Source organism: Myotis yumanensis, unplaced genomic scaffold (genome assembly GCF_028538775.1).
Source record: "Myotis yumanensis isolate MYYU_CA2020_CCGP unplaced genomic scaffold, mMyoYum1.0.hap1 SCAF_4, whole genome shotgun sequence".
Taxonomy (NCBI): Eukaryota; Metazoa; Chordata; class Mammalia; order Chiroptera; family Vespertilionidae; genus Myotis; species Myotis yumanensis.
Window position 1 is genome coordinate 111,936,901 of NW_027223755.1, and position 13,822 is coordinate 111,950,722.

The 13,822-nt window shown below is 39.9% G+C and overlaps 1 protein-coding gene across 1 annotated transcript in view; it reads right to left on the bottom strand.

The window, feature by feature from the left end:
• LOC139009570 (phospholipid-transporting ATPase ABCA3-like) overlaps nt 1-13,822 on the bottom strand; it is a 173,707-nt gene that overhangs the window by 108,770 nt on the left and 51,115 nt on the right. The window contains exon 8 of the mRNA XM_070413828.1: nt 11,247-11,397. Within this exon, the coding sequence (XP_070269929.1) occupies nt 11,247-11,397 (151 nt within the window). The remainder of the gene's footprint in view (nt 1-11,246; nt 11,398-13,822) is intronic.

Consider the following 13,822-nt stretch of genomic DNA (forward strand, 5'->3'; position numbering starts at 1 on the left):
AGTGTCCACCTCAGGTAATTGGGGAGGCTGAGACACTGGACTTTTTAGGACACCTAGCACAGAAAGCCACTCTATCAACACAGGAAAGCAGCCAAAATGTGGAAACAAAGAAACAGGTCACAAATGAAAGAAATGGATGAAAGAAAACTACTGGATATAGAGTTCAAAACCACGGTTATAAGGTTACTCAAGAATCTTCTACAAACCTCTGAAAAATATAGTGAGACCCTCAAGGATATGAAAAAGGACCAAGTAGAAATTAAGCATACACTGACTGAAATAAAGAATAATATACAGAGATCCAACAGCAGACTAGAGGACCCCAAGAATCAAGTCAAAGATTTGAAATACGAAGAAGCAAAAATCACCCAATCAGAAAAGCAAAAGGAAAAAAGAATCCAAAAATATGAAGACAGTGCAAGGAGCCTCTGGGACAACTTCAAGAGTACCAACATCCAAATTATAGGAGTGCCAGAAGAAGAGAGAGAGTAAGATACTGAAAACCTATTTGACGAAATAATGACAGAAAACTTCCCCTACCTGGTGAAAGAAATAGACTTACAAGTCCAGGAAGCGCAGAAACCCCAACAAAAAGGAATGCAAAGAGGATCACACCAAGACACATCATAATTAAAATGCCAAGGGCAAAAGACAAAGAGAGAATCTTAAAAGCAGCAAGAGAAAAGCAGTTAGTTACCTTCAAGGGAGCTCCCATATGACTGCCAGCTGATTTCTCAACAGGAACTTTGCAGGCCAGAAGGGAGTCGCAAGAAATATTCGAAGTGATGAATAGCAAGAATCTACAACCAAGATTACTCTACCCAGCAAAGATATCATTTAGAATTGAAGGTCAGTTAAAGAGCTTCACAGACAAGAAAGAGCTAAAGTTCATCATCACCAAACCAGTATTGTATGAAATGCTGGAAGGGTATTCTTTTTTTTTTTTATAATATTTTTTTTTAATATATTTTATTGATTTTTTTACAGAGAGGAAGGGAGAGAGATAGAGAGTCAGAAACATCAATGAGAGAGAAACATCGATCAGCTGCCTCCTGCACATCTCCCACTGGGGATGTGCCCGCAACCCAGGTACATGCCCCTGACCGGAATCGAACCTGGGACCTTTCAGTCTGCAGGCCAACGCTCTATCCACTGAGCCAAACCGGTTTTGGCTGGAAGGATATTCTTTAGGAAGAGGAAGTAGAAGTAAAAGGTAAAGATAAAAAATTATGAACAACAAAGTAACAACAAATACATATCTATCAACAAGTGAATCTAAAAATCAAATGAATAAAAAATCTGATGAACAGAATAAACTGATGAATGTAATAGAATCAGGGGCATGGAAATGGAACAGACTGACAATTTCAGAGGGAAGGGGGTGTGGGGGGCGGTGTGGGGAGAGATTAGACAAAGATCTTATATGCATGTATGCAGTACTTATGGACATGGACAATAGGGTGGCGAGGGCCTGGGGTGGGGTCGGAACCAGGTGGCGGGGAGCTATGGGGGGGCGGGGAGAGGCACAGCTGAAATAATCTCAACAACGAAGATTTTTTTAAAAAGACTAAACAAACAAAAAGAAAAGAACACCCTGGAAGGATTCAGCAGTAGACTGAAAGAAGCTGAAGACTGAATCAGTGAATTAGAAGACAAAGTAGACAAAAACACCCATTCAGAGCAGCAAATGGAAAAAAATTAAAAAGTAGGAGGAGAGTCTATGAGAGCTTTGGGAAACCATGAAACATAACAACATCCACATTATAGGGGTATCAGAGGGAGCAAAATATGAGAAAGGAATAGAGAACTTGTTTAAAGAAATAATTGCAGAAATTTCCCCTAACCTGGTCATGAAAAATCACTCAATTTCAGTAAACACAGAGAATCCCTATCAAGAAGAACCCCAAAATACTCACACTCGGGCACATATTAATTAAAATGGCAAATGTTAAAGACAAAGAATCTTAAAGACTGCAAAGAACAGACAGAGAGTTGCCTACAATGGAGCTCCCATTAGGTTGTCAGCTGTCTTCTCAATAGAAATATTTCAGGCCAGAAAGGAATGGCGCAAAGTATACAGGGTAATGACAACCAAGGGACTGAATCCAAGACTGCTCTATCCAGCAAGGCTATCATTCAAAACCTAAGATGAATAAAGAGTTTTACAGAAAAAAAAAAGGCTAAAAGACTTTATTACCACCAAACCAGCACTGCAAGAAATGCTAAAGGGACTGTTTTAAGAACAAGAAATAGAAAGAGAAGAACACAGGCATAAAGAATAAAAATAAATAAGTACCTATCTATATCCTATATAATAAAAGGGTAATATGCAAACTGAACCTAACAGCAGAACAACTGGGAATGACTGGTCACTATGACACACACTGACCACCAGGGGGCAGACACTCAATGCAGGAGCTGCCCCCTGGTGGTCAGTGTGCTCCCACAGGGGGAGCTCTGCTCATCCACAAGCCAGGCTGATGGCTGCCAGTACAGCGGTGCTGGTGGGAGCCTCTCCCGCCTACTCAGCAGTGCTAAGGATGTCTGACTGCAGCTTAGGCCTGCTCCCTGCTAGCAAGTGGACATCTCCCAAGGGCTCCCGGGCTGCCAGAGGGATGTCTGATTGCCAGCTTAGGCCCAATCCCCCAGGGAGCGGGCCTAAGCCAGCAGGTGGTCATTCCCTGAGGGGTCCCAGACTGTGAGAGGGCACAGGCCAGGCTGAGGGACCCCCCCCCCCCCCTCCCGCCGAGTGCACAAATTTTTGTACATCGGGCCTCTAGTCTATATATATAAAAGATTAAGCAACCTTCCAACCGACCGACTGGCTGGTAGGTATGAGGCACACTGACCACCAGGGAGCAGACGCCCACTGCAGGAGCTGCCAAGGAACAGCAACTTTGCAGAGTGCCCTCTTGCACTCCAGGACCCCTTGGGGGATTTTGGAAAGCCAGTTTCGGCTCGATCCCTGCAGGCCAGGCTGAGGGATCCCATCTGCCAGAGGGACCCACTCACTGTGCAGACACCCTTTGAGCCACAGCGCTGCCCCAGGTGTGGCCAGCAGGGGAGGAACTGTGGGAGGTTGACTCCAGGGCACATCCGGTCTCATCCAGTTCCATCCCACCGGCCACCTTCTAATTAATTTCCTTTCAATGTGCACAAATCTGTGCACTGGGCCACTGGTATATATATAAAAGGCTAAGTGTCTGCTTGTCCGACCGGTAGCTATGACGCACACTGACCACCAGGGGGCAGACGCTCAATACAGGAGCTGCTATGACATGCACTGGCCATTTAAAAATAAACAGCACCATGGACCTGACACCAACAAACCAATACTCAGTTTCCCAAGTGGGACACAGGCCCCACCTCCACCTCAGAGTGATAGCCCACCAAATCGCAGCTTATGTTGCCAAGACCCCATGGCACAAAATGCGGCCCACAGCCCAGCCCAGCCCAGAAATGGTCGCTGTGGGCAGTGGGTAATGATGTCACATAGCAATGCCCAGCCTCCTCTCCCTAGCAACTAGCCTCCTTGGAGTTTCTTCAGCCCAGGAACCCGATTTGCTTTATAGCCAGGTGCAAACATTTTACAGTTTAACCAAATGTCTGTGAAGCATTTTCCCGTGCCTCATCTCATTTGATCCTCACAGAAGTCCTGTAGTAGGTAGATAGGAGACGCAGTAGAATCCTATTTTCTTTTCATTAGCCAGAAAATGGAGATTTAGAAGGTTTAGAAACTTGACTCGACTGAAAAGAAGTAAGAAATGGTGGAACTTGAAAATGACTTCAGGTTTTCTCACTGCGCAGAATATAGTCAAACACTGTGACAGTTAAATATTTCACCCTTTGTTCTCCCTGCATGATCTACAATAATAATCTGTTTCGTGTTGCTATTTACTGCAGTGTTCCTAACAATTACACAAAAGAGAAGTTGGGGTGCTTCACTGGGCTGAAGAAAGTTTAGCTAAATCAGAAAGCAGGTCTAATTAAGCAAGTTTATTCTATATCTATAAAAGGCTAAGTTGACTCACACATGCCCGATACATATAAAGCTCTCACTGGAGCCAATCACACGTGTGTGTTTTGATGTGTCAGTGTCAATCATGAATTTGGTTGACATTTCTATTATAGAGAAAGGGAAAATAGCGGTATTAAAATATTTCTTCTAATTAATTTCCTTTCAATGTGCACAAATCCGTGCACCGGAACACTAGCCAATAATAACCTTAAATGTAAATGGCTTAAATGCTCCAATCAAAAGACATAGTGTAGCTGAATGGATGACCCATATGATATCTACAAAAAACCATTTCAGAACAAAGGACTCACACAGAATGAAAGTTAAGGGATGGAAATGAATAAAAATCTGGGGTAGCAATACTCATATCTGACAAAATACACTTCAAAGTGAAGGCCATAACAAGAGATAATGAAGGCCACTTCATAATAGTAAAAGGATTGATAAAATAAGAAGCTATAACACTAGTAAACATATATGGACCTAATACAAGTGCTTCCAAATGTCTAAAAATACTTCTGGGGGGAGTTCAAGGGAGAGATAGACAGGAATACAATCATAGTAGGGGACTTTAAAACCCCACTGACATCACTAAAATCAACAAGAAAACAGTGATCCTAAATGATACACTAGATCAGATGGAATTAATTGACATACACAGAACATTTCACCCCAAAGCTATGGAATGTACATTCTTCTCAATGCACATGGGACATTTTTCAAAGACAGAACACATATTAGGACATATGCTAAGTCTCTATAATTCAAAAAGATTGAAATCATATTAAGCATCTCAGATGACAATGGCATGAAATTATAAATCAACTACAATAAAAACACTCAAAAACATTCAAACACATGGAGGCTAAATAACATGCTAGTAAACAATGAATGGGCTACCAAAGAGATCAAAGAAGAAATAGAAAACATCCTGGAAACAAATGAAAATGAACACACAACAACCCAAAATCTATGGAATACATTGAAAACACTCCTGAGAGGGAAGTTCATAGCACTAGAGGCCTACCTCAAAAAACAAGAAAAATTAATAATAAACTATTTAACCCTACGACTTAAATAATTAGAAAAAGAACAACAAGAAAAGCCCAGAGTAAGAAGAAGGAAGGAAATAATAAAGATCAGAGAGGAAATAATGACATAGAAACTAAAAAACAATACAAAAGATCAATAAAACTGAGAGTTTGTTCTTTGAAAAGATTGATGAATCTCTAGCAAGACTCACCAGGAAACAAAGAGTACCCAAATAAACAAAATCAGAAACAAAAGAGGTGAAGTAACAACTGACCTCATAGAAATAAAAAGGACGCTTAAAAAAATACTATGAACAACTATATTCCAACAAACTGGACAACCTGAACAAAACTGTGAAAAACAGTATGGAGTCTCAGCAAAAAATTAAATATGGAAGTCCCATTTGACCCAGTGATCTCACTGCTAAGAATCCTATATAATAAAGAGGTAATATGCAAATTGACCATCACTCCAACACACAAGATGGCCGCCCCCATGTGGAAACAAAATGGCTGCCACAAGACGGCCAGCAGGGGAGGGCAGTTGGGGGGGGGGACCACACCAGCAGGGGAGGGAAGTTCGGGGCAACTGGGCCAGCAGGGGAGGGTAGTTAGGGGCGACCAAGCCTGCAAGGGAGGGCAGTTGGGGGTGACCAGGCTGGCAGGGGAGGGCAGTTAGGGGTGACCGAGACAGCACGGAGGGCAGTTAGGTGTAACCAGGCCAGCAGGGGAAGGCAGTTAGGGGCAACCAGGCCTGCAGGGGAGGGCAGTTAGGTGTGACCAGGCCTGCAAGGGAGGGCAGTTGGGGGCAACCAGGCCTTCAGGGGAGGGCAGTTGGGGATGACCAGGCCTGCAGGTGAGGACAGTTTGGGGAGACCAGGCTGGCATGGGAGGGCATTAGGGGCAATTGGGCCAGCAGGGGAGCAGTTAGACATCGATCAGGCTGGCAAAAGAGTGGTTAGGGGGTGATCAGGCTGACAGGCAGAGGCAGTTACGGGCAATCAGGCAGGCAGGTGAGTGGTTGGGAGCCAGCAGTCCTGGATTGGAGAGGGTATAGGCCTGGCTGAGGGATACACATACACACGTACACCACCCCCCCCCCTGCACAAATTTCGTGTACCAGGCCTCTAATATAGCATAAGAAATCAGAAAGTCTATATGCAGCCCTATGTTCATAACAGTATAATTTATAATATCTGAGATTTGGAAACAGCCCAACTTCCCATTAGCAGATGAATGGATTAAAAAACCATGGTACATCTACACAATGGAATACTAGGCAGCTGTAAAAAAAATAACTCTTACCATTTACAATAGCATAGATCGGTGGTTCTCAACCTTCATTATGTCGTGACCCTTTAATACAGTTCCTCATGTTGTGGTGACCCCCAATTTCATTGTTACAAATTGAACATAATTAAAGCATAGTGATTAATCACAAAAGCAATATGTAATTATATATGTGTTTTCCGATGGTCTTAGGCGACCCCTGTGAAAGGGTCGTTCGACCCCCAAAGGGGTCGTGACCCACAGGTTGAGAACCGCTGACATAGATTGACTTGGAGAGTATTATGCTTAGTGAAATAAGCCAGTCAGAGAAAGAAAAGTATCACATGATATCACTCATATGTGGAATCTAATGACAAAATAAACTGATAAACAAAATAGGTTCAGAGACATGGAAGCATGTAACACACTGTTGAACCTCCTGGGTGGGTGGGAAGAGACCAACCAAAGAACTTGTATGCATATATGCATAACCCACAGACACAGACACTAGAGTAGTAAAGAACTGGGGCGGAGGGTGGGGGACAGGCTAGAAGAGGTCAATGGTGGGGGAGGGGAGTGTACATATGTAAAATTTCCAACAATAAAGATTTAAAATTTTTTTTAAAAGAAAACATATTTGATAAACTTGAGTAAAGCTGCTTTCCTAGTTATGTTTCATGATACAGTATATAAAATATCTTATACATATTAATATATATAAAATATGTAATATACTTAATATATAAATATTATTTAGATCATATATGTATAATATACTTTGAGGTAAATACAAGAAATATAAAAAGGAAAAGAAACAATATGTGACCACATAGAGTATACTATTATTAGCATTTGATGTAATTCCTTCTATTACATATATTAACTTTAGATTTCTTTTTACTAAGGTATAACATATATAAAGTACTTAATTATAAATGAATATTTACATATATTCATAACTAGACAACCATCCATATAAGATAGAGAACATTTTGTGCATTCCAGAATTCAATTTTAGCATTCCCCTTTCTACTCAATAACCCACACCCCTGCATATGTGCATACACACACACCCTACACATCTTATCATTTTAATTTTAGAATCCCAAAACCAAAAATTTTAGTTTTATCTCTTCTTGAACTTTATGTAAATGGAATCCTACAGTCTATACTGTTTTGCCCAATACAATGTCTGTGGGATTTATTCATGCTGTGTATACCACTAGTTCATTCTTTCTTATTGTTGAGTAATATTCAACCATTTTCAGCTGTTTGGGGTTTGGAACTATTAGGAAAAAGCATTTATAAACACTATTTTATATAGACACTAGAGGCCTGTTGCACGAAAAGATTCGTGCAATAGGCCTTCCCTTCCCCTGGCTGCCGGCACCGGTTTTCCTCTGGCACCTGGGACCCAGGCCTTTGCTCCGGCCGGAGCCGCCTTCAAGCCTTCGCTGCTCCGGCCAGAGCCACCTTCAGTCTTTGCTCAGTTGCTTCGCGCCTACATATGCAAATTAACTGCCATCTTTGTTGGCAGTTAATTTGCATATCACTCTGATTAGCCAATGGTGGGCATAGCGAAGGTACGGTCAATTTGCATCTTTGTTTATTATTAGATGGATATCTTTGATCAACATTCTTTGAGGAACACACTAGAAATAATTGCTGGGTCATAGTATGCGTACAAATTTAGCTTAGTAGAAATGGTCAAACGTTTTCCAAAGCCATTTTACACTTCCCTCAGCAGTGAGAGTCAATTGCCACGTTTACAGGTCCTTTCAGTTTTAACCATTCTCATGGCTGTGTGGTGGTAATGTATTCGTCTCTTTTTATTCTTTGAAATGTTGCTTATAGTTCTGGGAAGAATTCTTGACACAGTCTTCTCTTTCATTGCTTCTCTTTGTCAGATTTTTATTAGCCAAACAGGAATTTTATTTCACTTTATGTCATTTTCCCTCTTCACAGAGCCCTCTGAAAGATTCATAGTGTCCTCTTCAATTGGATTCATATCATGAAAACAGAGTCTCTAAGTTTTATATTTTTTCAGTACATTAATTTTCAAAGTAGGCATTTCTTGTGATCCTTTTATTTTCAAATTCAGTATCCTTCCTATAGCTCATTTTTCTTTCATCCTTATGAAAACAGATTGATATTTATTCAGGTAAATAAATGTATATTAGATCAATGCTTGGTAAAAAGTAAGAGCTCAATTACTATTAGCTATCAAAATGGTAGCTGGAATGAAAATCATTAAGAATCTCTGAAATAACTGGGTCCATAGGTATTTCTTTTTCTTATAATTCCCCCTGCCTTTTTTTTTTTTTTTCGTTTAAAACTCTCCGTGTTAGAGAAAAGACATTCTTCCCTAATTTCATGATTTTTATTTTATTTCTAGTGAGTCTATCATTCCAAATCTGGATGTGTGGTATAGCAATCTACAATTAGTTGTTCACCTCTAAGATCTTCTCTTTCTCTCCTCTCTCTCTCTCTCTCTCTCTCTCCTCACCTCTCTCCTCTCTCCTCTCTCTCTTGTCCTCTAGGTCCAAATGATTGGTAGGGGATATGATTAACATCATCTGCTTCCAAATAGTTTAATTTCCTTTTTTATCTTTAAGAATTCCATGTGTCCACATGAGTGAGGCTAGGTGGGGAGTGTGATAAGTTTAAGAAGTGCTTTGTCTTAATCACCAGAGAAATTCTGCAGCTTCATATGAATCACAACCATCATGATGGCCCAAAGCTCCCACCTGGTTCCTGGTTCTCTAGGGATATATATCTAGAATTTTATTCCCAATTCTCTATGATGCTTTATTCTTTCATTCCTGCTTATGATGAGGGTCTGGGTTCTCTTCCACTACTTGATCCCATTGTTCCATGCTACTGCTTTTCAATAACTTTCAGATTGCTAAATAAAAAGTTAAAATCCTTTCATCTAATGATGGGCACTTGGGCTATTTCTAGCTCTTAACTAGGTAGAGAAGTGGATAATAAAGATGTACATTTACATAATGGAATACTATGAAGCTATAAAAAAGGAGGAACTCTTACCATGCAACAGCATGGAGGGACCTGGAGATAATTATGCTAAGCAAAAAGAACTAATCAGGGAAAGACATGATCTCACTTATATGTGGAATCTAATGAACAAAATAAACTGATGAACAAAATAGATCCAGAGACATGGAAGCATGAGCAATAGCCTAACAAATCTCAAAAGGAAGGGAGGAGTAAAGATTAACCAAAGAACTTGTATATATGTGCATAACCCATGGACACAACAATAGTGCAACAGAGGCCTGGGGAGGGGGCAAACTGTAATACTTTTTCAAAAATTTATTTTCTTTATTATTTTTTAAATTTATTTTTATTATTGAAAGTCTTACAGATGTTGCCTTTGTTTGTTTAGTGTGTTTTTTTCCCATTGATCCGCCACCATCCTGCACCCACCTCTCCCAGGCCTTCACCACGCCATTGTCTCTGTCCATGATTATGCATATATGCATATAAGTTCCCCAATTAATCTCTCTCTTCCAGCCCCACACCCCCAACTTTCCTCTGAAATTTTTCAGTCTGTTCCATGCTTGTATGTCCCTGGTTCTATTTTATTCATCAGTTTATTTTGTTCATTCGACTTATTTTGTTCACATGTGATTGAGATCATGTGGTACTTATCTTTCTCTGACCTGCTTATTTAACAATAAAAATAATTTTGTTTAAAAAAAGCAATTTCTATAGCATCTTGCACATACTTTTAAATGGAGTTCACTGAATGTAATGTGATCTTTAAAAAATTATATTACATTAAGAATTGAAAGAAAAAATAGTTAAAATCATGTTTTTTTTTTCCTTTTTTAATCTTTTTGATACATTCCTCTTTTTCTTAGAAAAGGAGACAGAAAGTCTTTCATATTCTTCTTGATTATGACAACTGGCTTGACTCTAGGAAAAACCAAAGCAAGTACTTATTTTGTATGTGACAAGAAATAAAGATAAGTCCTCTGAACGTCACTGATGAGTACTCTTCGTTTTCATTTCAAATGTTTAGGATGGTTACCTCAGTAAAGTTTTTATTCTTTTTAAAAATATTTTTTTATTGATTTCAGAGAGAGGAAGGGAGAAGAAGTGATAGAAACATCAATAATGAGAGAGAATCATTGATCTGCTGCCTCTTGCATGCCCCCTAAGGGGAACTGAGCCTACAACCTGTGCATATGCCTTGACCAGGAATCAAACCCTGCCTTCCTGATTCTTGGGTTGACACTCAACCACTGAGCAACACCAGCTGGGTATGTTTTTATTTTTTTATTTATTTTTATTTTTTATTTTTTAAAAATATATTTTATTCATTTGTTACAGAGAGGAAGGGAGAGGGATAGAGAGTTAGAAACATCGATGAGAGAGAAACATCGATCAGCTGCCTCCTGCACACTCCCTGCCAGGGATGTGCCCGCAACTCAGGTACATGCCCTTGACCGGAATCGAACCTGGGACCCTTCAGTCTGCAGGCTGACGCTCTATCCACTGAGCCAAACCGGTTAGGGCTGTTTTTATTTTTTGTGAGTCCCCCTGATGAGTAATAACTTGGCTAACTAATGCAGTAAAACTGCCTCTTTCCTCTAGTTTCTTGTCACCCTGACTTCAAGGGCCACCACTATAAGCACTTTTTCTCTCATTATCTTAATTATTTCCATTCACTCTACTCACCACACAACTTTTATTCTACCTACACCATCCCATCCATTATCACCAATTGAAACCAGCACACTACAACCATGAAGTTACACCCCTCTCTTCAGTGCAAGTGGCAGCAAGGACTGGAGGTTTGCCTTGTTGAATGAACTCTACTTGCTTAGCCTGAAGAAACCAGGAAAAGCAACAATAATTTCCTGTTATCTAAACATCAACATTAGCATTCTCTTAATCCATACCTGTGTGTGTACTCTTTGGGTAGAAGAAAAGATAATTCATTCATAACATTCTTCTCCAAAGCGGCTGATGGTATATGATAATATATCAATTTGGAGATTTCTTCAACATTACAGTGAGGTGCCTTCACTATGACTATATGGTATCCCACACCTGAGGAAATCCATTAAAAAAAAATCTTGTTACTTCCCTTATTCTAGTGAGAATCCACTGGATTTTCATGACTTGGATGAGCAAGAATAAGGTATGGCATGCCACAATTCAATCTGATTACAAGTCTAAAAAGTCTAATAAATGCTTCTATTTTAACTTTATTAATTTTCTTACAGACCAATAGATGAGAGATAGAAAGAAAAGCTTCTGTTATCTGGCCTCTTGTATTATATACACTGAACTCTGAGAAGACAAGATTTATATTCATTAAACACATATTTATTGGGTGCCTATTATGTGCAAGTAAGTAAATAAATCAGCTAAAACTCCTATCCTTCAGAGACCTGAGAAATATTTCCAGAGTATTCTGCACTTTTACTAGGCACACTACACAAGCCTTCCAGAATCTGGGGATGGGTAGTGACAAAAATCCCTCCAGGGTCCTCCAGGACTTTGTAGAAAACATTGCATAGCATTCTGATAGCCCAGGGTGTGACAAAAAGGCTGGAGAAGTAGCTGTGGGATTCATTAGTCTTTCACTGCAATGGCCCTTCAAAGGTTTGGGAGAGGGTAGTAGGGTAGAGAGAAACCCTTTAAGGTAAAATACTGCAGGGATGGATAACAAAGAGGATGTGTCAGATAAAAAGACAACTGGGGACTAGACAGTGGCTTAAAGTGATCTCTATAATCTCATTCATGCACCGATCCCAACCTCTGTTAAGAGCAAAATCCTAATCCCATTCGTAAAATGTTTGAAGACAGCTATGATCAGAATCTAAATACAGTAGGTCCTCGGGTTACGTCAGAGATCCGTTCCTACGGTGCGATGTAACGCAATTTCCCCTGTAAGTTGGAAACCACCTGCATAAGCACCTATGTCACTCACATGGAACACATACACAGCAGTAATGAAGTGAAACAGTAAAAAAAAATTTAAAAGAAAGATAACAATTCCTGACCTTTACTTGTGGTAAATAAATAATAAAAAACATAAAGTACATATGTACATATGTCGAAATGACAGAACTTTTTTCTATAAATAAACTAGAGGCCCAGCACACAATATCATGCACATGTACCTCTCTACTGCTTGCCAACCCGCCCGCCACTGCTTGCTGCCCTGCCCACTCACTGCTGGGAGCTAGGAGCGACCCTGCCCACTCACTAAGCTGCATGCTGCCCCACTCGCCACCGTGAGCCGTTGCTCTCAGGCCAGGGGTGGGGAGGGACCAAGAGGTGTTCAATGCACCTCATGGCCACTGGTCAAGCAGTCGTTTTGGTCGTTATGCTTATGGCCCATGGCCTTTTATTATATAGGATGGGAGATGGTGACGTAACCACGAAACGATGTACGTCGAGTCTGACATAACCCGAGGACTGCCTGTAAAGTTGTAACACATCCCAATATTTGTTCAAAATTAAGCAACACATTTTGAACAACCAAAGGGTCAAAGAAAATATCAAATTAGAAAATATCTTGAGCCAGGTTTAAATAAAAATACAACATACCGCCCGGCCAGTGTGGCTCAGTGGTTGAGTGTGGACCTATGAACCAGGAGGTCACAGTTCGACTCCTGGTCAGGGCACATGCCTGCGTTGCAGGCTCAATCCCCAGTGTGGGATGTGCAGGAGGCAACCAATTAATTATTCTCTCTCATCATTGATGTTTCTCTCTCTCTCTCTCCCTTCCTCTCTGAAATCAATAAAAATATATTTACCAAAATTTATGGGATGCTGCAAAGCAGTACTAAGATGAACGTTTATGATGATAAACCTCAACATTAAAAAGAAGAGAGATCTCTAATAAGCAACCTAAGTTTATACCTCAAGGAACTGGAAAAAGAACAAACTAATTGCAAAGTTACCAGAGGAATAAAATAGTAAAGGATATGCCATAAATAAATGAAATAGGGAATATAAAAACAATAGAAAAAATTTACAAAACTTATTTTTCCCATGTTTTTATTTGAATTTATTAGGGTGACATTGGTTAATATAATTATATAGGTTTCAGTTCTACAATATATCATCTGTATATTCTGTTGTATGTTTACCACCCCAAGTTAAGTCTCCCTCCATCACCATTTATCCTCCCTTTACCTTTTCTACCTGCCCTCACATACCCTTCCCTCTGGCAATCACCACACTGCTATCTCTGTCGATGAGTTTTTCTTTTTAAGGGTTGGTGGTTTAAAAACATAAAAACATACATACATACATACATACATACATACATAATTAGCTATAGTAGTAAGAAAAAGACTTAAATATAAAATCAGAAATTATGAGACATTACAATTAATATCATAGAAGTAAAAAGGATCACCAGTGAGTTCTATGAACAAGTATATGGCAACAAATTGGATAATCTAGTAAAATTGGCAAATTCCTAGAAACACACAATCTACCAAGATTAAATCATGAA